The 27,786-nt window shown below is 44.5% G+C and overlaps 1 protein-coding gene across 2 annotated transcripts; it reads right to left on the bottom strand.

The window, feature by feature from the left end:
• Positions 1-1,041: 1,041 nt before the first annotated feature.
• On the bottom strand, positions 1,042-27,786 carry nek3 (NIMA related kinase 3). 2 transcript variants are annotated; one of them, XM_045704122.1, is made up of 14 exons: positions 27,700-27,786; positions 26,892-27,026; positions 19,463-19,556; positions 18,880-18,977; positions 16,909-16,992; positions 13,990-14,057; positions 13,234-13,320; positions 12,565-12,619; positions 10,502-10,711; positions 7,576-7,675; positions 4,887-5,063; positions 4,238-4,348; positions 2,045-2,162; positions 1,042-1,311 (listed from the first exon to the last, which is right to left on the bottom strand). In XM_045704122.1, the coding sequence occupies exons 2-14, from the start codon at positions 27,006-27,008 to the stop codon at positions 1,245-1,247; spliced, it is 1,386 nt and encodes a 461-aa protein (XP_045560078.1). In that variant the 5' UTR covers positions 27,009-27,026; positions 27,700-27,786; the 3' UTR covers positions 1,042-1,244. The 2 variants fall into 2 exon arrangements, with proteins under 2 accessions (XP_045560078.1, XP_045560079.1); XM_045704123.1 differs by having other exon boundaries at positions 1,068-1,311; positions 10,511-10,711.

The following is a 27,786-nucleotide window of genomic DNA, read 5'->3' as shown; positions in this document are numbered from 1 at the left end:
TGAGGTGGAAGGAATTGTCCATAGAGCTCCGGGACAGGATTGTGTCGAGGCACAGATCTGGGGAAGGGTACCAAAACATTTCTGCAGCATTGAAGGTCCCCAAGAACACAGTGGCCTCCATCATTCTTAAATGGAAGAAGTTTGGAACCACCAAGACTCTTCCTAGAGCTGGCTGCCCAGCCAAACGGAGCAATCGAGAGAGAGAAGGACCTTGGTCAGGGAGGTGACTAAGAACCTGATGGTCACTCTGACAGAGCTCCAGAGTTCCTCTGTGGAGATGGGAGAACCTTCCAGAAGAACAACCATCTCTGCAGCACTCCACCAATCAGGCCTTTACGGTAAAGTGGCCAGATGAAAGCCACTCCTCAGTAAAAGGCACATGACAGCCCGCTTGGAGTTTCCCAAAAGGCACCTAAAGACTCTCAGACCATCAGAAACAAGATTCTCTGGTCTGATGAAACCAAGATTGAAGTCTTTGGCCTGAATGCCAAGCGTCATGTCTGGAGGAAACCTGGCACCATCCCTACGGTGAAGCATGGTGGTGGCAGCATCATGCTGTGGGGATGTTTTTCAGCGGCAGGTACTGGGAGACTAGTCAGGATCAAGGCAAAGATGAACAGAGCAAAGTACAGAGAGATCCTTTATGAAAACCTGCTCCAGAGCGCTCAGGATATCAGACTGGGGGAAGGTTCACCTTCCAACAGGACAATGACCCTAAGCACACAGCCAAGACAATGCAGGAGTGGCTTCAGGACAAGTCTCTGAATGTCCTTGAGTGGCCCAGCCAAAGCCCAGACTTGAACCCGATCGAACATCTCTGGAGAGATCTGAAAATAACTGTACAGCGACGTTCCCCTCCAACCTGACAGAGCTTGAGAGGATCTGCAGAGAAGAATGGGAGAAACTCCCCAAATACAGATGTGCCAAGCTTGTAGCATCATACCCAAGAAGAATCGATGATATAATCGCTGCCAAAGGTGCTTCAACAAAGTACTGAGTAAAAGGGTCTGAATACTTATCAAAAATGTCTAAAAAACAGTTTTTGCTTTGTCATTATGGGGTATTGTGTTTAGATTGATGGGGGGGGGGGCGATTTAATCAATTTTAGAACAAAGCTTTAACGTAACAAAATGTGGAATATGTCAAATGGGTCTGAATAGTTTCCCAAGGCACCGTAGACCACTGTAATGGACATCCTGTAGACAAGTGGACATAAAGCTAGGTAGGCAGATCGCTAGGTAACATCAGTGGTCCATAGACATCTGCTCTAGTTCATCCATCCAGTCACAGGGACAGTCCTCTTCAAAGTCTCTGAGAATAGGACATGGGGATTGTTAGAAAACAGGGCCACTGTATGTATCAAGCTCCTCGTGGACCCCCCCCCTCCAATGTCCATGTAATCTTATTCATTATTATTTAAAAGGACACAACTGATCCTAAAAATCAGCACTCTTACTCTGATACATACATGCTCAGATTAAAGAATAAAAAGGGGAATATAAACAGAATGGATGGGTATGGACTGGTCAATATAATCGCACTGAAACATTAGTTATTTAACTCATTCAATGCATCAGAGGGACCAATACTGCCTTACAAAGCAAAAAGACAGTAACTGATCATAGCGTAAAACTGAGGAAATAAAAAAATAAAAAAAGGCTTTTATTTACCTTTGGTTTCACAGTAACTTTATTCAGTTACTACTAACATGACCCCCATTTATTCTCCTGAACACAATACAATACGAGGCAGGATACTTGTCCACATGATTAAGTATGTATTTAAATGTAGCAAAAATTACATTAACTACGTTTTTTGACCAAATGAGCAGTTACTGCCTTTTTTGCTTGTTAGGGCAGTATAATCTAATGGTTATTACTACTTTCTACTCTCTCTGTCTGTCCCAAAGGAGACCCTATTCACCTTTATAGTGTACAGGCCCATAGGGCCCTGGTTAAAAGTAATGCACTATATGGGGGAATAGGATTCCGTTTGGGATACACAATATGTCTGGTCTGGCCAATGGGCTTCCAGGAGGACTCACGTGTCCTCGTCATCAGAGCGTGGCTGTAGCCTTTCTTCATCCTCTGTCTCTCCAGCCGTCGGTCCGTCTGTGTCGTCACTTCCTCCCGGGGACAGGGGACCTACCAGAGGGTCTTCACCTGGAGGAGAGGGACACGATTCAAATCGGACCCTTTACCCTATGTAGTGTGGGACAAGGCCCTGTTCCCTACATTCTAGGGCCCTACTTTAGACCCGATAAATTAATGCCTAGTCCTAAAAATCAGGATGAGTGTTCATGTACACTGAGTATACAAAACATTAAGAACACCTTAATATTGAGTTGAACTGCCTTTTTGCCCTCAGAACAACCTCAATTCGTCGGGGCATGGACTCCACGAGGTGTCGTAAGCTTCCCACAGGGATGCTGGTCCATGTTGACTCCATTGCTTCACACAGTTGTGTCAAGTTGGCTGGATGTCCTTTGGATGGTGGACCATTCTTGATACACACGGGAAACTGTTGAGTGTGAAAAACCCAGCAGCGTTGCAGTTCTTGACACAAACCGGTGTGCCTGGTACCTACTACCATACCCCGTTCAAAGGCACTTCAATATTTAGTCTTGTTCATTCACCCTCTGAATGGCACACATACACAATCCATGTCTCAATGGTCTCAAGGTTTAAAAATACTTCTTTAACCTTTAATCCCATTAATCTACACTGATTTGAAGTGGATTTAACAAGTGACATCAATAAGGGATCACAGAGTTCACCCGGATTCACCTGGTCAGTCTATGTCATGGAAAGAGCAGGTGTTCTTAATGTTTTGTATACTCAGTGTATATTATATCCTGCTCAATTCCCCCCAACCCCCCCAAAAAAAACATTGAAAAATATTGCAGGTACCCAAGCACTACGGGGCACTATAAGGAATGTGGTGTGACGGTGTACTAGACTGCACTTCAGGAAGACATGACTCCGTACAATCGCCATGCACCGTCAGTTGTAATAACGAATAGGATTTTAATATGGACACCTCCTCTCCTCAAAAAATGACCTGTGAAGGCTTTTCGACTACATCTATTAGTACCAGTGTTTCAGTTCCTAAAGTACCTGCTCTGAGTCACAGTAACTTACAGTAACAACTGTCAATCACATCCCCTTCTCATCAAGTTCAAGTTCAACTAAAAAGTAAAACTGGAAACAGAACCAAAAGGTGTATCTTTTAACGCTACAGTTTGCAGCTCCTTGACATGTTCAACCATCTTGGGTAGCGCACCTTTCAACAGTTCTGGCACAGACACAGGCATGTCAATTTATCTTTGAAATTATTGTGTCTTTGTTGGGTCAAACCATCACATAAAGTCTGCGAAGATTTTTCTTTGCTGATTACAATTTGCATCCTGAACTTAAAAAATAAAAATAAAAATACTTGCTAGCCGCTAGCCATGTGAAAATGAATCTCTCCTCTTCAGTGCTGCCTTGGTTTTTGAATTTGGCCAGAGAGGCGATTTGTCTTGCGCTGAACTAATAATATGAAACTCCTGCAAAATCATGAAAGCTGTGCTTCCAACTTGTGGCAACAGTTTGGGGAAGGTCCTTTCCTGTTTCAGCATGACAATGCCCCCGTGCACAAAGCGAGATCCATACAGGAATGGTTTGTCGAGATCGGTGTGGAAGAACTTGACTGGCCTGCGCAGAGCCCTGACCTCAACCCCATCGAACACATTTCGCCGACTGCGAGCCAGACCTAATCGCCCAACATCAGTCTTCCCGACCTCACTAATGCTCTTGTGGCTGAATGGAAGCAAGTCCCCACATCAACGTTCCAACATCTAGTGGAAAGCCTTCCCAGAAGACTGGAGGCTGTTATAGCAGCAAAGGAGGGGACCAACTCCGTATTAATGCCCGTGATTTTGAAAAGAGATAAATCGACGAGCAGGTGTCCACATACTTTTGGTGATGTTGTGTATCATAGCTTTAAATAGCTGTGGTAGAACCTTACAGTAAGTCAAAACAGTAGAGATGGAAGCAAATGGAAGAGGTGTAACTGCATCGATCACTTATAGGTTGTTGAGAGATCGACATCACATGGAAAGTCATACGTCAATCATCTATTACAATACCTTCAATCAGAAATAAGGGATTCCGCACGCATGACCAACCATGTGGTAGACAAGTAAATTATACTGTAAAATGTTTTCTAGAAAGATTCCCCTCTAAGCGGGACTTACCTTCTCTGTGTATGGAGTAGGTTCTGAAAGCGGTGCTGAGCTGGGCTTTCTCTAACAGTCTTAGTAGCTTCTCTGGTGGACTCCTGTCCCATCGTTTCCGCTCTCTGTTCTCTACAAAATACAGAAACTTTTTTTTTTTTTTTTTATAAATACGTTTTATTTTATTGAATGGTGAAATCTGAGGGCAGATTGTAGGACTCAAATGTTCGTGGACGCTTTAGTGGGCTCAAAACATCACTTCTCAAATGTTTATTGCAAATATATACTGTGGCTGTTCATTCTACGTTGTTTTAGTGTACCTGGATATCCTGTGATGTTTGTACGACGACAACGTTACTTTCTCGAATGTTTCAGTGAGTCGGCCTGTCGAGGGGTGTTGTCAAGCATTGTTTCAGTCCCTGAGTAGGGGTGTGTCAAGCATTGTTTCAGTCCCTGAGTAGGGGTGTGTCAAGCATTGTTTCAGTCCCTGAGTAGGGGTGTGTCAAGCATTGTTTCAGTCCCTGAGTAGGGGTGTGTCAAGCATTGTTTCAGTACCTGAATAGGGGTGTGTCAAGCACTGTTTCAGTCCCTGTCTAGGGGTGTGTCAAGCATTGTTTCAGTCCCTGAGTAGGGGTGTGCCTGGCCTGTCTCAGTGAGAGTACCTGCATACCTAAATGTGTCTGGCCTGTAGTTGCCAGACTCCTAGAGGAGAGGAGGTCTGCGTTAGCCAACACCTGTAGAGCTGTGTCTGAGGGGCCTGGGGTCCACTGTCTACGAGGGCCACGCTGCTCTCTACTGGTGCTGATCCCAGCAGGGGCCTCAGTAGGGGCCACACAGGACTCCAGACCTGTATGAAGACATGATCAAACATGTTCAAGTTCCTTTTATATATATATATATATACACAGTCGTGGCCAAAAGTTTTGAGAATGACACAAATATTGATTTTCACAAAGTTTGCTGCTTCAGTGTCTTTAGATATTTTTGTCAGATGTTACTATGGAATACTGAAGTATAATTAAAAGCATTTCATAAGTTTCAAAGGCTTTTATTGACAATTACATGAAGTTGATGCAGTGTTGACCCTTCTTTTTCAAGACCTCTGCAATCCGCCCTGGCATGTTGTCAATTAACTTCTGGGCCACATCCTGACTGATGGCAGCCCATTCTTGCATAATCAATGCTTGGAGTTTGTCAGAATTTGTGGGTTTTTGTTTGTCCACCCGCCTCTTGAGGGTTGACCACAAGTTCTCAATGGGATTAAGGTCTGGGGAGTTTCCTGGCCATGGACCCAAAATATCGATGTTTCGTTCCCCGAGCCACTTAGTTATCACTTTTGCCTTATGGCAAGGTGCTCCATCATGCTGGAAAAGGCATTGTTCGTCACAATATCCAGAAAAACGTATGTCAGAATTGTTATAAATTGATTTGCATTTTAATGAGAGAAATAAGTATTTGACCCCCTCTCAATCAGAAAGATTTCTGGCTCCCAGGTGTCTTTTATACAGGTAACGAGCTGAGATTAGGAGCACACTCTTAAAGGGTGTGCTCCTAACCGCAGCTTGTTACCTGTATAAAAGACACCTGTCCACAGAAGCAATCAATCAATCAGATTCCAAACTCTCCACCATGGCCAAGACCAAAGAGCTCTCCAAGGATGTCAGGGACAAGATTGTAGACCTACACAAGGCTGGAATGGGCTACAAGACCATCGCCAAGCAGCTTGGTGAGAAGGTGACAACAGTTGGTGCGATTATTCGCAAATGGAAGAAACGCAAATGAACTGTCAAAATCCCTCGGCCTGGGGCTCCATGCAAGATCTCACCTCGTGGAGTTGCAATGATCATGAGAACGGTGAGGAATCAGCCCAGAACTACACGGGAGGATCTTGTCAATGATCTCAAGGCAGCTGGGACCATAGTCACCAAGAAAACAATTGGTAACACACTACGCCGTGAAGGACTGAAATCCTGCAGCGCCCGCAAGGTCCCCCTGCTCAAGAAAGCACATATACATGCCCATCTGAAGTTTGCCAATGAACATCTGAATGATTCAGAGGACAGATGAGACCAAAATGGAGCTCTTTGGCATCAAATCAACTCGCCGTGTTTGGAGGAGGAGGAATGCTGCCTATGACCCCAAGAACACCATCCCCACCGTCAAACATGGAGGTGGAAACACTATGCTTTGGGGGTGTTTTTCTGCTAAGGGGACAGGACAACTTCACCGCATCAAAGGGACGATGGACGGGGCCATGTACCGTCAAATCTTGGGTGAGAACCTCCTTCCCTCAGCCAGGGCATTGAAAATGGGTCATGGATGGGTATTCCAGCATGACAATGACCCAAAACACACGGCCAAGGCAACAAAGGAGTGGCTCAAGAAGAAGCACATTAAGGTCCTGGAGTGGCCTAGCCAGTCTCCAGACCTTAATCCCATAGAAAATCTGTGGAGGGAGCTGAAGGTTCGAGTTGCCAAACGTCAGCCTCGAAACCTTAATGACTTGGAGAAGATCTGCAAAGAGGAGTGGGACAAAATCCCTCCTGAGATGTGTGCAAACCTGGTGGCCAACTACAAGAAACGTCTGAACCTCTGTGATTGCCAACAAGGGTTTTGCCACCAAGTACTAAGTCATGTTTTGCAGAGGGGTCAAATACTTATTTCCCTCATTAAAATGCAAATCATTTTATAACATTTTTGACATGCGGTTTTCTGGATTTTTGTTGTTATTATTCTGTCTCTCACTGGTCAAATAAACCTACCATTAAAATTATAGACTGATAATTTCTTTGTCAGTGGGCAAACGAACAAAATCAGCAGGGGATCAAATACTTTTTTCCCCTCACTGTAAATACTGTTTTTCAGAATACATTCTCATATGTTTCAGTGAGAGGGCCTATGTAGGAGTGTGTCAAGCATTGTTTCAGTACCTGAATAGGGGGTGTGTCTGGCATGTTAATAAAAAAATAAAATAAACTGGTTTTCACACAAGGACACTTTTACCACGAGTGGTTTAAAGGAATTGTCATACATGGAGGGACAGGATGGATTAAAATGTTTAGTTTAATTCAAATGAATCTCACAGAAACACAGTAATTCATAGGTTATGACTGTTATTACTACTCTACCGCGTAATATATAGTAAATACATATATATATGTATATATATACACACACACACCATAAAATAAAGTCTTACCATACTTGCATTGGTATGTAAAGTATAACAGGTTGTAAATTGATGATAAATTATGTTTACATTTCCTGCTCAACCTGCTCGTCTATCCACTAGGACCCTGGAGTTCAATCTCACTACGAAATGAATAACATATCTGAATGGGTGTTAATCGTCTCCTTACCCTCCAGGGTAGAGCCTGTCATGAGGGTCTTCTGCCCCAGGAGTGAGGCAACCTTCTCCCCCTCCTCTCTCCTCCATCTCCCTGTTCTCCTCTCCGACTCCTACAGATCAGATCCAGAAAGCAACATGCTGAATCAGAAACTATCAGACAGACAGACAGACAGACAGACAGACAGACAGACAGACAGACAGACAGACAGACAGACAGACAGACAGACAGACAGACAGACAGACAACAATAAGCTGATTGATGTGCTGCTGTGATTTTTTTTTTTTTATTGTAGCTAGACGTGTTTTATTTCTACTAAATGTCTTGGTAAGTCATGGTATTTAACAAACTTTCAAATGTACTTTATTTTTTTTAAGGGAGAGATTGGCCAACGCACAGCAGCAGCTCAAGATCATTTTGATTGGTCGCCTGAACTGCTTCAGAAACCTCATGCTTTTACAGACCGGTAAAATGGCCGTTCATATCTCCAGAGAAGAAGGTTTCGTGTCGGCATTTTTTAAATAAAACGTTGTGTAGCCTAACCCTAACAGACAGACTTGCTATAACTGGAGGCACTTTCTAGAGGCCACATTCCATTATGTATGAAAAAGGGGTAATCGATAAAGGCTACTGGTTGCCTACTGTAATATAGAGCTGTCTAACCCGAGCTCGTAAAGACTGACCCAAAGATACCACTGTATCCCGAAGGTGGTGCCATGAATAGGCTAGGATATTCTACTTCCCAACAGACCGAAGACTGAACACACACTTGCATCATTAGCAGAGAGAGAGAGAGAGAGAAAGAGAGAAAGAGAGAGAGAAAGAGAGAGAGAGAGAGAAAGGGCAGGCCGAAACGTGCTCAAGCATGCACGAACAAACTGGTAAGTGTCTTCACTGACATTTTTCAACCTCTCCCTGTCTGAGTCTGTAATACCAACATGTTTCAAACAGACCACCATAGTCCCTGTGCCCAAGAATGCTAAGGCAACCCGCATAAATGATTACCGCCCTGTAGCACTCACGTCGCTAGCCAAGAAGTGTTTTGAAAGGCTGGTCATGGCTCACATCAACACCATCATGCCAGAAACCCTGGACCCACTCCAATTCGCATACCTCCCCAACAGATCCATCAATTTTGGCCCATTCATCCTGACAGAGTTGGTGTAACTGAGTCAGGTTTGTAGGCCTCCTTGCTCACACACGCTTTTTCAGTTTTGCCCACAAATCTTCTATAGGATTGAGGTCAGGGCTTTGTGATGGCCACTCCAATACCTTGACTTTGTTGTCCTTAAGCCATTTTGCCTCAACTTTGGACGTTTGCTTGGGGTCATTGTCCATTTGGAAGACCCATTTGCGACCAAGCTTTAACTTCCTGACTGATGTCTTGACATGTTGCTACAATATATCCACATCATTTTCCTTCCTCATGACGCCATGTATTTTGTGAAGTGCACCAGTCCCTCTTGCAGCAAAGCACCCCCACAACATGATGCTGCCACCCCCGTGCTTCACGGTTGGGATGGTGTTCTTCGGCTTGCAAGCCTCCCCCTTTTTCCTCCAAACATAACGATGGTCATTATGGCCAAACAGTTCCATTTTTGTTTCATCAGACCAGAGGACATTTCTCCTAAAAGTACGATCTTTGTCCCCATGTGCAGTTGCAAACCGTAGTCTGATTTTTTATGGCGGTTTTGGAGCAGTGGCTTCTTCCTTGCTGAGTGGCCTTTTAGGTTATGTCGATATAGGACTCGTTTGACTGTGGATATAGATACTTTTGTACCTGTTTCCTCCAGCATCTTCACAAGGTCCTTTGCTGTTGTTCTGGGATTGATTTGCACTTTTCGCACCAAAGTACGTTCATCTCTAGGAGACAGAACGCGTCTCCTTCCTGAGCGGTATGACGGCTGCGTGGTCCCATGGTGTTTATACTTGCGTACTATTGTTTGTACAGATGAACGTGGTACCTTCAGGCGTTTGGAAATTGCTCCAAGGATGAACCAGACTTGTGGAGGTCTACAATTATTTTCTGAGGTCTTTGCTGATTTCTTTTGATTTTCCCATGATGTCAAGCAAAGAGGCACTGAGTTTGAAGGTAGGCCTTGAAATACATCCACAGGTACACCTCCAATTGACTCAAATTTTGTCAATTAGCCTATCAGAAGCTTCTAAAGCCATGACATGATTTTCTGGAATTTTCCAAGCTGTATAAAGGCACAGTCAACTTAGTGTATGTAAACTTCTAACCCACTGGAATTGTGATACAGTGAATTATAAGTCAAATAATCTGTCTGTAAACAATTGTTGGAAAAATTACTTGTGTCATGCACAAAGTAGATGTCCTAACCGACTTGCCAAAACTATAGTTTGCTAACAAGACATTGTGGAGTGGTTGAAAAACGAGTTTTAAGTACTCCAACCAAAGTGTATGTAGACTTCGGACTTCAACTGTATATGAAATGTATAGACTATAATGATTTAATAGAACAAAACGTTGTTTAAATGTGGTGAGCTTAATGTCCCAGGCTCCCTGCAAGCCTAGTGTCACACTCCCAAATTCTTCACAATGTATTTCTTCGTAGGCTATAGCCTTGAAATAATTGAAATAGCATAGCCTAAATCGTTCATTTTTGTTGCTTCTTAGGCTCCCTGTTTGAAATGACGAGCGCTTCTTCCATTTACCTTTCTCATGTTAATTAAAATACTTTTCAAAAATCACCAAATCATATGGTTTGGTTTCAATACTTCAAAACCCAAATGGAAAGGTCCAGGTAACCACAAAAAAATAGATTCGTTTTTGGTTAAATTCTGATTTTAATGAACGGATCGAAGCACCGCTCCACGAGCGATGAGCGGGATTTCCGACCGCTCAACTCCGCTCAAATGCTCTGGTAAGGGATGGTGCCTTGTGGGCAAGGACGTGGTTCTGAACTGGGCTTACATCTAGCACCTTGTTGGGCAGGTGTCTGTGCAGGAGACCGGCTACGCGGTGAGACGTGAGGATGGTGTGGAGGGACGGACGGTCTTTGGGGTTGGTCTTGAACATTTGTTTGATCAGGTAGTGCAGCTCATAGGGCAGGTGTTGGGGAAGAGGAGGGTAGGAACCACGACACACCTTCATGATCAGACTCTTCCAACTAGGAGCCTGGAACTGAGATGAGGAAGGAGAACAGAGGTTTAGGAGGATTCCTGGAAACACAAGACAGACTGCTACGGTTCCAGACAGACAGCTACAGGCTACAGCTCCAGACAGCTACAGGCTACGGCTCCAGACAGACAGCTACAGGCTACGGCTCCAGACGGCTACAGGCTACAGCTCCAGACAGCTACAGGCTACAGCCCGCCGCGGACAGAGGCTACAGCTCCAGACAGCTACAGGCTACAGCTCCAGACAGCTACAGGCTACAGCTCCAGACAGATGGCTACAGGCTACGGCTCCAGACAGACGGCTACAGGCTACGGCTCCAGACAGCTAAAGGCTACAGCTCCAGACAGCTACAGGCTACAGCTCCAGACAGCTACAGGCTACAGCTCCAGACAGATGGCTACAGGCTACGGCTCCAGACAGACGGCTACAGGCTACGGCTCCAGACAGATGGCTACAGGCTACGGCTCCAGACAGACGGCTACAGGCTACGGTTCCAGACAGACGGCTACAGGCTACGGTTCCAGACAGCTACAGGCTACGGCTCCAGACTGACACTCTGCTACAGGCTACAGCTCCAGGCTACAGCTCCATACTACTACAGGCTACAGCTCCAGACAGCTACAGGCTACGGCTCCAGACAGCTACAGGCTACGGCTCCAGACAGCTACAGGCTACGGTTCCAGACAGACAGCTACAGGCTACGGTTCCAGACAGCTACAGGCTACGGTTCCAGACAGCTACAGGCTACGGTTCCAGACAGACAGCTACAGGCTACGGTTCCAGAAAGCTACAGGCTACGGTTCCAGACAGCTACAGGCTACGGCTCCAGACAGACGGCGACAGGCTACAGCTCCAGAAAGCTACAGGCTACAGTTCCAGACAGACGGCTACAGGCTCCAGACAGACAGTTACATGTTCCAGACAGCTACAGGCTCCAGATCCAGGCAGCTACGGCTCCAGACAGAAAGCTACAGGCTACGGCTCCAGACAGCTACAAGCTACAGATCCAGGCTACAGCTCCAGGCTACAGCTCCAGGCTACAGCTCCAGGCTACAGCTCCAGACTGACACTGCTACAGGCTACAGCTCCAGACTACAGCTCCATACTACTACAGGCTACAGCTCCAGACTGACACTGCTACAGGCTACAGCTCCAGACTACAGCTCCATACTACTACAGGCTACAGCTCCAGACTGACACTCTGCTACAAGCTACAGCTCCAGGCTACAGCTCCATACTACTACAGGCTACAGCTCCAGACTGACACTCTGCTACAGGCTACAGCTCAGGCTACAGCTCCATACTACTACAGGCTACAGCTCCAGACTGACACTCTGCTACAAGCTACAGCTCCAGGCTACAGCTCCATACTACTACAGGCTACAGCTCCAGACTGACACTCTGCTACAGGCTACAGCTCCAGGCTACAGCTCCATACTACTACAGGCTACAGCTCCAGACTGACACTCTGCTACAGGCTACAGCTCCAGGCTACAGCTCCATACTACTACAGGCTACAGCTCCAGACTGACACTCTGCTACAGGCTACAGCTCCAGGCTACAGCTCCAGACTGCTACAGCTCCAGACTGCTATAGGCTACAGCTCCAGACTGCTACAGGCTACAGCTCCAGACTGCTACAGGCTACAGCTCCAGACTGCTACAGGCTACAGCTCCAGACTGACACTGCTCCAGGCTACAGCTCCCTGGGCTGGGACACATGTCCTGATTCAACTCTGCTGAAGACACCGTCCTTCCCTCACTATGAAACAATGGTTCTTACAGTGGGAGTCACGAGTCAGCTGAACCACTGTACACACACACAATATTTAGACAGACGAGACAGTGTGTGAGTACCGGGTGTCGTAGGGTGCAGAGCTCGTAGAGGACACAGCCGAGAGACCACACATCGCTGTAACACACACACACACACACACACACACACACACACACACACACACACACACACACACACACACACACACACACACACACACACACACACACACACACACACACACACACACACACACACACGAGAGATGGCATGGGAATCACACATCACTGTAACACTGACAGAGTTAGATATCCCACATCCCTAAGTTCAAAATTAAACTATTTCAAAATGGATAATCCACAAATATATATTATTTCAATACAGTAGATTGTAGGGTTAAACATAATTATAAACGGGGTGGGTTCGAGTCCTGAATGCTGATTGGCTGAAAGCCGTGGTATGCAGTCTGATATACCACGGCTTTCAGCCAATCAGCATTCAGAGTATGACAAAACATTTTTTTACTGTTCTAATTAGGTTGGTAAACAGTTTATAACAGCAATACGGCACCGCGGGGGGGGGGGGTTTGTGGTATACAGCCGATATACCACGGCTAAGGTCCGTGTCCCGTGTCCTTTAGCCGTGATATATCAGCTATCTACCACACCCTCCTCGGGGCCTTATTGCTTAAATATAAATCATTGATCAATACAATAAGGATGTCATTGTACAGGTTACTATGACCCTACCTCTTATTGTTGTATGGCTTACTGTCCCAGATCTCTGGAGAGACATAGTAAGGCGTACCGACGTACGTGTGAGCATAGGCCTTCGCACTGTGACAGAGAATACAGGACATCATTTAAAGCAATGAGAAATAACATCTTAAAACGATTACATACACTGAGTGTACAAAACATTAAGAACACCTGCTCTTTACCGTGACATAGACTGACCAGGTGAATCCGGGTGAAAGCTACGATCCCTTATTGATGTCACTTGTTAAATCCACTTCAAATCAGTGTAGATTAATGGGATTAAAGGTTAAAGAAGGATTTTTAAACCTTGAGACAATTGAGACATGGATTGTGTGTGTGTGCCATTCAGAGGGTGAACGGGCAAGACAAAATATTTAAAGTGCCTTTGAACGGGGTATGGTAGTAGGTGCCAGGCACACCAGTTTGTGTCAACAACTGCAACACTGCTGGGTTTTTCACGCTCAACAGTTTCCCGTTTGTATCAAGAATGGTTCACCACCCAAAGGACATCCAGCCAATTGGACACAACTGTGGGAAGCATTGGAGTCAACATGGACCAGCATCCCTGTGGGACCGCTTTCAACACCTCGTAGAGTCCATGACCTGATGAATTGAGGATGTTCTGAGGGAAAAGGCGGGGGGAGGTGCAACTCAATATTATAAAAGGTGTTCTTAATGTTTTGTCCACTCATTGTATAATTATAGTAATATAAAAACAGTATTAGCGCACAAAGCATCTTCTGGTACCTGTTTAGAACACAGGCTGAGCCAAAGTCACCCAGCTTCACTGTCCCATCGTCTGTCAGGAAAATATTCTGAGGAGAAACGAGAAGGAAGCCATGAAAAATGTACAGTAAAAAAAAAAAAAAAATGGCAGAACTTCAACTCACACTGATTCCTTCTGTCTCTTTCTGTGTTTCTCTCTCGGAGGACCTGAGCCCTAGGACCATGCCTCAGGACTACCTGGTATGATGACTCCTTGCTGTCCCCAGTCCACCTGGCCGTGCTGCTGCTCCAGTTTCAACTGTTCTGCCTGCGGCTATGGAACCCTGACCTGTTCACCGGACGTGCTTGTTGCACCCTCGACAACTACTATGATTATTATTATTTGACCATGCTGGTCATTTATGAACATTTTAACATCTTGACCATGTTCTGTTATAATATCCACCCTGCACAGCCAGAAGAGGACTGGCCACCCCTCATAGCCTGGTTCCTCTCTAAGTTTCTTCCTAGGTTTTTGGCCTTTCTAGGGAGTTTTTCCTAGGGAGTTTTTCCTAGCCACCGTGCTTCTTTCACATGCATTGCTTGCTGTTTGGGGTTTTAGGCTGGGTTTCTGTACAGCACTTTGAGATATCAGCTGATGTACGAAGGGCTATATAAATACATTTGATTTGATTCTATCACTGACCAGATTTAGGAGGTGAAACATAACGTGAATGAGCTTTAAATGCTTTTCAGACGAAGGCTTACAATACAGTGAGGGAAAAAAGTATTTGATCCCCTGCTGATTTTGTACGTTTTTGCCCACTGACAAAGAAATGATCAGTCTATAATTTTAATGGTAGGTTTATTTGACCAATGAGAGACAGAATAACAACAAAAAAATCCAGAAAAACGCATGTCAAAAATGTTATAAATTGGTTTGCATTTTAATGAGGGAAATAAGTATTTGACCCCTCTGCAAAACATGACTTAGTACTTGGTGGCAAAACCCTTGTTGGCAATCACAGAGGTCAGACGTTTCTTGTAGTTGGCCACCAGGTTTGCACACATCTCAGGAGGGATTTTGTCCCACTCCTCTTTGCAGATCTTCTCCAAGTCATTAAGGTTTTGAGGCTGACGTTTGGCAACTCGAACATTCAGCTCCCTCCACAGATTTTCTATGGGATTAAGGTCTGGAGACTGGCTAGGCCACTCTAGGACCTTAATGTGCTTCTCTAGGATGTATATGTGCTTTCTTGAGCAGGGGGACCTTGCGGGCGCTGCAGGATTTCAGTCCTTCACGGCGTAGTGTGTTACCAATTGTTTTCTTGGTGACTATGGTCCCAGCTGCCTTGAGATCATTGACAAGATCCTCCCGTGTAGTTCTGGGCTGATTCCTCACCGTTCTCATGATCATTGCAACTCCACGAGGTGAGATCTTGCATGGAGCCCCAGGCCAGGCCGAGGGAGATTGACAGTTCTTTTGTGGTTCTTCCATTTGCGAATAATTGCACCAACTGTTGTCACCTTCTCACCAAGCTGCTTGGCGATGGTCTTGTAGCCCATTCCAGCCTTGTGTAGGTCTACAATCTTGTCCCTGACATCCTTGGAGAGCTCTTTGGTCTTGGCCATGGTGGAGAGTTGGGAATCTGATTGATTGATGGCTTCTGTGGACAGATGTCTTTTATACAGGTAACAAACTGAGATTAGGAGCACTCCCTTTAAGAGTGTGCTCCTAATCTCAGCTCGTTACTTGTATAAAAGACACCTGGGAGCCAGAAATCTTTCTGATTGAGAGGGGGTCAAATACTTATTTCCCTCATTAAAATGCAAATCAATTTATAACATTTTTGACATGCGTTTTTCTGGATTTTTGTTGTTGTTATTCTGTCTCTCACTGTTCAAATAAACCTACCATTAAAATTATAGACTGATCATTTCTTTGTCACTGGACAAACGTACAAAATCAGCAGGGGATCAAATACTTTTTTCCCCTCACTGTACATACCAGTGGTTCCTCAAAATTAAAGGTTTCGAGGTTATTGCCACAACAGTTTGTCGTAGAGGACGGCAGATGGTGGTAAATTGCATCATTCTGTCATTGCGCCACACTATCACAAGGGTGAGTTAGTGTAACAGTGTAGCTTCCGTCCCTCTCCTCGCCCCAACCTGGGCTTGAACCAGGGGACCCTCTGCGCACATCAACACCTGACACCCCACGAAGCATCGTTACCCATCGCGCCACAAAAGCCGAGGCCCTTGCAGAGCAAAGGGGAACAACTACTTCAAGGTCTCAGAGCGAGTGACGTCACCCGATTGAAACGCTATTAGCACTCACCACCGCTAACTAGCTAGCCGTTTCACATCGGTTACATTAGAACGCTGATAAATCGGTAGTCTAAACCTGTGTGGCAAATTGTGGGATTTTTTTTTCACAATCTAGCCGAGCTATTAGAATATCCTTTTGTAAATGAATGGTGTGAATGTTTCTGTCTGCGAGTCACTCTCCTCTTGCACTAGAGTCCTGCATCAGGCCAACAACAACAACAAAAATTGCTTGCGGGTAGTTTCCGGAGTTGAGCGAGAACTTGGGTAAATAACAATGGAGCAATTACACTTGACATGTGGACTGACAAAAAAAAAAAAAAAAAAAAATATATATATACCATATATATATTTGAATAAAGTAGGCTAACGAAATTGAAGGCATCACATTAATGCTTCCTGAAACACCCAAAGTCATCCAATTGTTATAGCAAGATTTTGAAATATATCGTTCATTATTTACTCAGTATTCTTCATGCACATTCTCCACTCAAGAGAAATGTACATGAAAATATCAAAAGATGGCAGCAACGGGACGATAAACATCATGTCTGCAACTCACACCGTGACCTTTAAAATAAAAATATATGTGTTGCCAATCAGAAAAGGTAACTATGTAAAAACTCTGAACCTTACCTTCGACTTGAGATCCCTGTGTAAAACCCGTTTGTCATGGATGTGCTTCGTACCAGAACACATCTGAGCAAACCACTTCAGAATCTAGTAACACATGAAATACAGTCTGAGTGGGGTCCTGTTTCAGAGAATACACAAGAGTTAGGGATGGCACAATGACCATATAAACGCGTAACTGACCTGCACTCCTTTTTTCTCTCCTATTTCCTGGTATTCAAATGGTAGTTACAGTCTTGTCTCATCGTTGCAACACCTGTACGGACTCGGGAGAGGTGAAGGTCGAGAGCCGTGCGTCCTCCGAAACACAACCCAACCAAGCCGCACTGCTTCTTGACACAATGCCCACTTAACCAGGAAGCCAGCCGTACCAATGTGTACGTACACCTGGCGACCTGGTCAGCGTGCACTGCGCCCGGCCCGCCACAGGAGTCGCTAGTGCGCGATGAGACAAGGATATCCCTGCCGGCCAAACCCTCCCTAACCCGGACGATGCTGGGCCAATTGTGCGCCGCCCCATGAGCCTCCCGGTCGCGGCTGAGCCTGGACTCGAACCCAGGATCTCTAGTGGCACAGCTTACACTGTGATGCAGTGTCTTAGACCACTGCGCCACTCGGGAGGCTGGACTGGACTCTTAACAATGTGATGAAACTGTGTTGCCCTTTGCTAAAACAAGTAAGGTGTTTTAGCAAACAGTGAATAGAATGGGCTTGGATCGGCTGCCTGGTATTGTGATGCAATAATTTCCATGGTAATGTAAAATGTTCATTAAAATTATGTTAAGTGATGTGGCTCATGCAATGGAATGTAAAAGCTTCATACCATAACCGCTACACACAGCCTACATCATTGTCACCATATTAGCTGGCTCACCATATTTGTAGGCAGAGTTGCAAAGAAAAAGCCATATCTCAGACTGGCCAATAAAAATAAAAGATTAAGATGGGCAAAAGAACACAGACACTGGACAGAGGAACTCTGCCTAGAAGGCCAGCATCCCGGAGTCGCCTCTTCACTGTTGACGTTGAGACTGGTGTTTTGCGGGTACTATTTAATGAAGCTGACAGTTGAGGATATGTGAGGCATCTGTTTCTCAAACTAGACACTCTAATGTACTTGTCCTCTTGCTCACTTGTGCACCGGGGCCTCTCACTCCTCTTTCTATTCTGGTTAGAGCCAGTTTGCGCTATTCTGTGAAGGGAGTATTACACAGCGTTGTACGAGAGCTTCAGTTTGTTGGCAATTTCTCGCATGGAATAGCCTTCATTTCTCAGAACAAGAATAGACTGACGAGTTTCAGAAGAAAGGTCTTTGTTTCTGGCCATTTTGAGCCTGTAATCGAACCCACAAATGCTGATGCTCCAGATACTCAATTAGTCTAAAGAAGGCCAGTTTTATTGCTTCTTTAATCAGAACAACAGTTTTCAGCTGTGCTAACATAATTGCAAAAGGGTTTTCTAATGATCAATTAGCCTTTTAAAATGATAAACTTGGATTAGCTAACACAACGTGCCATTGGAACACTGGAGTGATGGTTGCTGATAATGGGCCTCTGAACGCCTATGTAGATATTGAATTAAAAATCATCCGTTTCTAGCTACAATAGTAATTTACAACATTAACAATGTCTACACTGTATTTCTGATCAAGTTGATGTTATTTTAATAGACCAAAAAAAAAAGTGCTTTTCTTTCAAAAACAAGAACATTTCTATGTGACCGTAAACTATTGAACAGTCGTGAAAATATATATATTTTTTGCTATTCGAATGGTTATTACGGAGACCGCGGTCATTTGGCTGGCCAATTACAGTCATCCAAAATTCCATGTTCGTCACAGCCTTCCTTACCAGTTAGTTTGTACCAGTTCGTACCAGTTCGTGTTTTCAAAACAGTGGGAAACCATTTACTGGTCTACTATTTGAGATATGGCTGAGTTAGCGATCCATGAATTGATGAATTAAAGTGTCATACTGTATCCTGTGAGAACAGTGTGTTTTTCTGTTGCTGTATCCTCTGGAGCAGGTCTCCACCACCACAGAACTCCATTACTATGTAGAGGTGGCCGTCACCTACAGGAGGACAAGACACAAGCTCTACTTTATTTGGAACAGTTTCCTATATACAGACTTCACATATCACATTCATAAGCCACACATACCCAACTACATACATACGCAGAACAAAAGCATTCGACTGACTGTGGTCACAGACGTCGGTTCAACGTCTAGATTTGACTTACATTTGGTTGAGTTGTCAACTAAATGTGAATTTAACATGAAATCAACCAAAAAAATGACACTATGTCATTGTATTTAGGTTAAAAGTTGGGTGAAAAAAAAATTACCAAAAAAATTCCCTTACTGATGACTTTTCAAATCTAAATCTTTTTTTCCAATGTTGATTGAATGTTATGTCATTACATTCGGGTGTTGAAAATAACGTGGAAACAACATTAATTCAACCAATTTTTTGCCCAGTGGGATTGCATAATCTGACAAGGACGGCAGTATCAAAAGCAGTTGCATTTCAAAATCAAGATCGCCACAGTGTCTACCTTCAAAAGAGTCCCTGAAGGCCACTATGCTGGAATGTTTCATCCTGGACAGGAGTACAGCTTCTCTTCTGGTGTTCGCCATCTTGGATTGTGTCTGAAAAAAGACGGTTATTACTTTTATTTCTTTTTTTAATTTAAATTCTTATTTACAATGATGGAGCCCTGCAGGGCTGGGCGTGCCTGGGATTAAAATAAATAAATACATACAATATAAATATAGGACAAAACACACATCACAACAAGAGAGACAACACAACACTACCTAAAGAGAGACCTAAGACAACAACATAGCATGGCAGCAACACATGACAACACAGCATGACAACAACATGGTACAAACATTATTGGGCACAGACAACAGCACAAAGGGCAAGAAGGTAGAGACAACAATACATCACACAAAGCAACCACAACTGTCAGTAAGAGTGTCCATGATTGAGTCTTTGAATGAAGAGATTGAGATAAAACTGTCCAGTTTGAGTGTTTGCTACAGCTCGTTCCAGTCGCTAGCTGCAGCGAACTGAAAAGGAGGAGCGACCCAGGGATGTGTGTGCTTTGAGGACCTTTAACAGAATGTGACTGGCAGAACGGGTGTTGTATGTGGAGGATGAGGGCTGCAGAAGGTATCTCAGATAGGGGGGAGTGAGGCCTGAGAGGGTTTTATAAATAAGCATCTTTCGACAGATATACAGAGATGACCAGTTTACAGAGGAGTATAGAGTGCAGTGATGTGTCCTATAAGGAGCACTAGTGGCAAATCTGATGGTCGAATGGTAAAGAACATCTAGTCGCTCGAGAGCAGCCTTACCTGCCGATCTAAAAATTATGTCTCCGTAATCAAGCATGGGTAGGATGGTCATCTGAATCAGGGTTAGTTTGGCAGCTGGTGTGAAATAGGAGCGATTACGATAGAGGAAACCAAGTCTAGATTGAACTTTAACCTGCAGCTTTGATATGTGCTGAGCTGGTCCAGTGTTAAGAAGCCATGAAGAAGAAGGAAGTAGACACATCTGAACCAGATGTAGTTATTTTGATAAATGCGTTAACATGTAGGTTAACGACCAAAAGGAAAACAGGCAAAGTGATATAGCTAGATATCCAGGTAAGTGCCAAATAATCGAAACAATTGAAGTAAATGAGGGATACCAAGTATAGTGAAAGCAGGTGCTTCGACACAGTAGGGACGATACCAGTATCGCGATACTCGTTAGTATACTGGCAAGGAAACAAAACGCGAAGTGGATTTCACAATGGAAGGGAAATGATGGAAACAAACATAATTATGTTGTTAACTAAAGTCACATTTACTTTATTTTCTTCAGCACACAATATTTTACATACACTTTTTTTTTTTTAAAGGACCAAAGAGTTTGGTCTGCTTCCCAACAACAGGTGTGGTTCCTGAGTTAAAAAAATTAACATCATGTTTAGAAATACAGGGCAGGTCATTATTGTGACAACCACAGCTATGTTGTTATGTTGCCCTACAAGAAATATGTCACAAACAACCACAGATCCTCAAAAGGTTTTACAGCTGCACCATCGACAGCATCCTGACTGGTTGCATCACCGCCTGGTATGGCAACTGCTCAGCCGAGGGTAGTGGGTAGTGCTCGGAAACTGCTCGGCTTCCGACCGCAAGGTAACACAGAGGGTAGTGCGTACGGCCCAGTACATCACCGGGGCCAAGCTTCCTGCCATGCAGGACCTCTATACCAGGCGGTGTCAGAGAGAAGGCCATAGAAATTGTCAAAGACTCCAGCCACCAGATTCATACAGTTGAAGTCGGAAGTTTACATACATCTTAGCCAAATACATTTAAACTACATTTTTCACAATTCCTGACATTTATTCCTAGTAAAGGTCAGTTAGGATCACCACTTTATTTTAAGAATAATAGTAGAGAGAATGATTTATTTCAACTTTTATTTCTTTCATCACATTCCCAGTGGGTCAGAAGTTTACATACACTCAATTAGTATTTGATAGCATTGCCTTTAAATTGTTTAACTTGGGTCAAAGCGTTTCGGGTAGCCTTCCACAAGCTTCCCACAATAAGTTGGGTGAATTTTGGCCCATTCCTCCTGACAGAGCTGGTGTAACTGAGTCAGGTTTGTAGGCCTCCTTGCTCACACACACTTTTTCAGTTCTGCCCACAAATGTTCTATGGGATTGAGGTCAGGGCTTTGTGATGGCCACTCCAATACCTTGACTTTGTTGTCCTTAAGCCATTTTGCCACAACTTTGGAAGTAGACCAGAGGACATTTCTCCAAAAAGTATAATCTTTGTTCCCATGTGCAGTCGCAAACTGTAGTCTGGCTTTTTTATGGCGCTTTTGGAGCAGTGGCTTCTTCCTTGCTGAGCGGCCTTTCAGGTTATGTCGATATTGGACTCGTTTTACTGTGGATGTAGATACTTTTGTACCTGTTTCCTCCAGCATCTTCACAAGGTCCTTTGCTGTTGTTCTGGGATTGATTTGCACTTTTCGCACCAAAGTACATTCATCTCTAGGAGACAGAACGCATCTCCTTCCTGAGTGGTGTGACGGCTGCGTGGTCCCATGGTGTTTATACTTGCGTACTATTGTTTGTACAGATGAACGTGGTACCTTCAGGCGTTTGGAAATTGCTCCCAAGGATGAACCAGACTTGTGGAGGTCTACAATATTTTCTCTGAGGTCTTGGCTGATTTCTTTTGATTTTCCTATGATGTCAAGCAAAGAGGCACTGAGTTTGAAGGTAGGCCTTGAAATACATCCACAGGTACACTCCCAATTGACTCAAATGATGTCAATTAGCCTATCAGAAGCTTCTAAAGCCATGACATAATTTCCTGGAATTTTCCAAGCTGTTTAAAGGCACAATCAACTTAGTGTATGTAAACTTCTGACCCACTGGAATTGTGACACAGTGAATTTTAAGTGAAATACTCCCAAGCCATAAGACTCCTGAACAGCTAATCAAAAGGCTACCCAGACTATTTGCCCCCCCTGCTGCTACTCTCTGTTATCTATGCATAGTCACTTTAATAACTCTACCTACATGTACATATTACTTCATTTACCTTGACACCGGTGCTCCTGCACATTGACTCTGTACCGTAACACCCTGTATATAGCCTCCACATTGACTCTGTACCGGTACCCCCTGTATATAGCCTCCACATTGACTCTGTACCGGTACCCCTGTATATAGCCTCCACATTGACTCTGTACCGGTACCCCATGTATATAGCCTCCACATTGACTCTGTACCGGTACCCCCTGTATATAGCCTCCACATTGACTCTGTACCGGTACCCCCCTGTATATAGCCTCCACATTGACTCTGTACCGTAACACCCTGTATATAGCCTCTACATTGACTCTGTACCGGTACCCCCTGTATATAGCCTCCACATTGACTCTGTACAGGTACCCCCTGTATATAGCCTCCACATTGACTCTGTACTGGTACCCCCTGTATATAGCCTCCACATTGACTCTGTACCGGTACCCCCTGTATATAGCCTCCACATTGACTCTGTACAGGTACCCCCTGTATATAGCCTCCACATTGACTCTGTACCGGTACCCCCCTGTATATAGCCTCCACATTGACTCTGTACCGGTACCCCCTGTATATAGCCTCCACATTGACTCTGTACCGGTACCCCCTGTATATAGCCTCCACATTGACTCTGTACCGGTACCCCCTGTATATAGCCTCCACATTGACTCTGTACCGGTACCCCCCTGTATATAGCCTCCACATTGACTCTGTACCAGTACCCCCCTGTATATAGCCTCCACATTGACTCTGTACCGGTACCCCCTGTATATAGACTCCACATTGACTCTGTACCGGTACCCCCTGTATATAGCCTCCACATTGACTCTGTACCGGTACCCCATGTATATAGCCTCCACATTGACTCTGTACAGGTACCCCTGTATATAGCCTCCACATTGACTCTGTACCGGTACCCCCTGTATATAGCCTCCACATTGACTCTGTACCGGTACCCCTGTATATAGCCTCCACATTGACTCTGTACCGGTACCCCATGTATATAGCCTCCACATTGACTCTGTACCGGTACCCCCTGTATATAGCCTCCACATTGACTCTGTACCGGTACCCCCCTGTATATAGCCTCCACATTGACTCTGTACCGTAACACCCTGTATATAGCCTCTACATTGACTCTGTACCGGTACCCCCTGTATATAGCCTCCACATTGACTCTGTACAGGTACCCCCTGTATATAGCCTCCACATTGACTCTGTACTGGTACCCCCTGTATATAGCCTCCACATTGACTCTGTACCGGTACCCCCTGTATATAGCCTCCACATTGACTCTGTACAGGTACCCCCTGTATATAGCCTCCACATTGACTCTGTACCGGTACCCCCTGTATATAGCCTCCACATTGACTCTGTACCGGTACCCCCTGTATATAGCCTCCACATTGACTCTGTACCGGTACCCCCTGTATATAGCCTCCACATTGACTCTGTACCGGTACCCCCCTGTATATAGCCTCCACATTGACTCTGTACCGGTACCCCCTGTATATAGCCTCCACATTGACTCTGTACCGGTACCCCCTGTATATAGCCTCCACATTGACTCTGTACCGGTACCCCATGTATATAGCCTCCACATTGACTCTGTACAGGTACCCCCTGTATATAGCCTCCACATTGACTCTGTACCGGTACCCCCTGTATATAGCCTCCACATTGACTCTGTACCGGTACACCCTGTATATAGCCTCCACATTGACTCTGTACCGGTACCCCCTGTATATAGCCTCCACATTGACTCTGTACCGGTACCCCCTGTATATAGCCTCCACATTGACTCTGTACCGGTACCCCCCTGTATATAGCCTCCACATTGACTCTGTACCGGTACCCCCTGTATATAGCCTCCACATTGACTCTGTACAGGTACCCTCTGTATATAGCCTCCACATTGACTCTGTACCGGTACCCCCTGTATATAGCCTCCACATTGACTCTGTACCGGTACCCCCTGTATATAGCCTCCACATTGACTCTGTACCGGTACCCCCTGTATATAGCCTCCACATTGACTCTGTTCCGTAACACCCTGTATATAGCCTCCACATTGACTCTGTACCGTAACACCCTGTATATAGCCTCCACATTGACTCTGTACCGTAACACCCTGTATAGAGCCTCCACATTGACTCTGTACCGTAACACCCTGTATATAGCCTCCACATTGACTCTGTACCGTAACACCCTGTATATAGTCTCCACATTGACTCTGTACCGGTACCCCCTGTATATAGCCTCCACATTGACTCTGTACCGTAACACCCTGTATAGAGCCTCCACATTGACTCTGTACCGTAATACCCTGTATATAGCCTCCACATTGACTCTGTACCGGTACCCCCTGTATATAGCCTCCACATTGACTCTGTACCGTAATACCCTGTATATAGCCTCCACATTGACTCTGTACCGTAATACCCTGTATATAGCCTCCACATTGACTCTGTACCGTAATACCCTGTATATAGCCTCCACATTGACTCTGTACCGTAATACCCTGTATAGAGCCTCCACATTGACTCTGTACCGTAACACCCTGTATATAGCCTCCACATTGACTCTGTACCGTAATACCCTGTATATAGCCTCCACATTGACTCTGTACCGTAATACCCTGTATATAGCCTCCACATTGACTCTGTACCGTAATACCCTGTATATAGCCTCCACATTGACTCTGTACCGTAATACCCTGTATATAGCCTCCACATTGACTCTGTACCGTAATACCCTGTATATAGCCTCCACATTGACTCTGTACCGTAATACCCTGTATATAGCCTCCACATTGACTCTGTACCGTAATACCCTGTATATAGCCTCCACATTGACTCTGTACCGTAACACCCTGTATATAGCCTCCACATTGACTCTGTACCGTAATACCCTGTATATAGCCTCCACATTGACTCTGTACCGTAACACCCTGTATAGAGCCTCCACATTGACTCTGTACCGTAACACCCTGTATATAGCCTCCACATTGACTCTGTACCGTAATACCCTGTATATAGCCTCCACATTGACTCTGTACCGTAATACCCTGTATAGAGCCTCCACATTGACTCTGTACCGTAATACCCTGTATATAGCCTCCACATTGACTCTGTACCGTAATACCCTGTATATAGCCTCCACATTGACTCTGTACCGTAATACCCTGTATATAGCCTCCACATTGACTCTGTACCGTAATACCCTGTATATAGCCTCCACATTGACTCTGTACCGGTAACCCCCTGTATATAGCCTCCACATTGACTCTGTACCGGTAGCCCCTGTATAGAGCCTCCACATTGACTCTGTACCGTAATACCCTGTATAGAGCCTCCACATTGACTCTGTACCGTAATACCCTGTATATAGCCTCCACATTGACTCTGTACCGTAATACCCTGTATATAGCCTCCACATTGACTCTGTACCGTAATACCCTGTATAGAGCCTCCACATTGACTCTGTACCGTAATACCCTGTATATAGCCTCCACATTGACTCTGTACCGTAATACCCTGTATAGAGCCTCCACATTGACTCTGTACCGTAATACCCTGTATATAGCCTCCACATTGACTCTGTACCGTAATACCCTGTATATAGCCTCCACATTGACTCTGTACCGTAATACCCTGTATATAGCCTCCACATTGACTCTGTACCGTAATACCCTGTATATAGCCTCCACATTGACTCTGTACCGTAACACCCTGTATATAGCCTCCACATTGACTCTGTACCGTAATACCCTGTATAGAGCCCTGCTATTGTTATTTACTGTCTGCTGGTCTTTCATGATTCGTTATTCTTATCTCTTACTTTTTTTGTTGTTGGTATTTTCGGTATTTTCTTAAAACTGCATTGTTTGTTAAGTCTACACCTGTTGTATTCGGCGCATGTGACAAATAACATTTGATTTGAAGTGGTCACTGAATGTACCAATCTACCATGGCTATGCCCCCATAGGATAACAATGCCCACGAGTCGGCACGAGTCGTCACTGAATGGTTTGATGAGCATGAAAACCATGTAAACCGTACGCCACAGCCGTCTCAGTCACCAGATCTCAACCCCAATTTCACACTTATGGGAGATTCAGGAGCGACACCTGAGACAGCGTTTTTCCACCACCATCAACAAAACACCAAATTATGGAATTTATTGTGGGGGAAAAAATGGTGTCGCATCCTTCCAATAGAGTTCCAGACACTTGGAGAACCTAGACATGGTGCATTGAAGCTGTTCTGGCTCCTCGTGGTGGATCTACTTCCTGTTAGACACTACGTTGGTGTTTCCTTTACTTTGGCAGTTACCTGTATACTGTATTCCTTTTTTTTTTTTAATAGTAATAATAACCTACCTTTGGGAGTAGGATCTCTTTCATGACATAGTTCTCATGGTTGATTCTGGATTGGACAAGTAGTGCCCGACCAAAAGACCCTGTACCTATTACTTTACGGACCGAGTATCCATCCATTGTCACACTGGCATTGACCTGAAACAAGAAGAATATATTACTAGAAAAATCATTACAATCAATGTGTATGTTGTTGTTTTGTATTTATTCTAGCCATCTCAAACATTGGCCTGTCTTTATCACCCAATGTTTGTACCATGTTTTGTGATGCTACCATGTTGAGTTTCTACCATGCTGTGTTTTCATGTGTTGCTGCCATGCTATATCTGTTGTTTTTAGGTCTCTCTTTGTGTAGTGTTGTGGCGTCTCTCTTGTCCTGATGTGTTTTGTCCTATATTTTTTTATCCCAGGCCCCCGTCCCTGTAGGAGGCCTTTTGCCAGGCCGTCATTGTAAATAAGAATATGTTCTTTAACTGACTTGCCTGGTTAAATAAAGGTTTAAATAAATAAAAAATAACATCACTTTATTTATAAAGTGGTCTGTCAATTTGACTTGATGGCTTGGGCTATCACCTGACAGTTGAGCCAAAGATAGGTTACTAGCCAAACGTTTCACCTTCTATTTGAAGTTGAGCTGACAGTCTGAGCTGACAGTCTGATAATGAAACAAGAAACGGTGTAACTACTGTACACAATCTGGTTCACTAACATAATCAAATATTGAATAGACGAGGTAAAAAAATAATAATAAATGCTGACGTGTCGTTTATAGCTTGGTAGGTAACGTAAATAAAATGCTGTTTTTACATACTTTTCTGGTGGGATTGTGTCAATATTATCCGCGTGTTTCCGGTATTCTTTGTCCACCGCTCTGCTTCCGTATTATTGTATGACGTGT

Source organism: Salmo salar, chromosome ssa20 (assembly GCF_905237065.1).
Source record: "Salmo salar chromosome ssa20, Ssal_v3.1, whole genome shotgun sequence".
Lineage (NCBI taxonomy): Eukaryota > Metazoa > Chordata > Actinopteri > Salmoniformes > Salmonidae > Salmo > Salmo salar.
The sequence above is the reverse complement of the archived record's forward strand: the minus strand, read 5'-3'. Positions and strand labels throughout refer to the sequence as shown.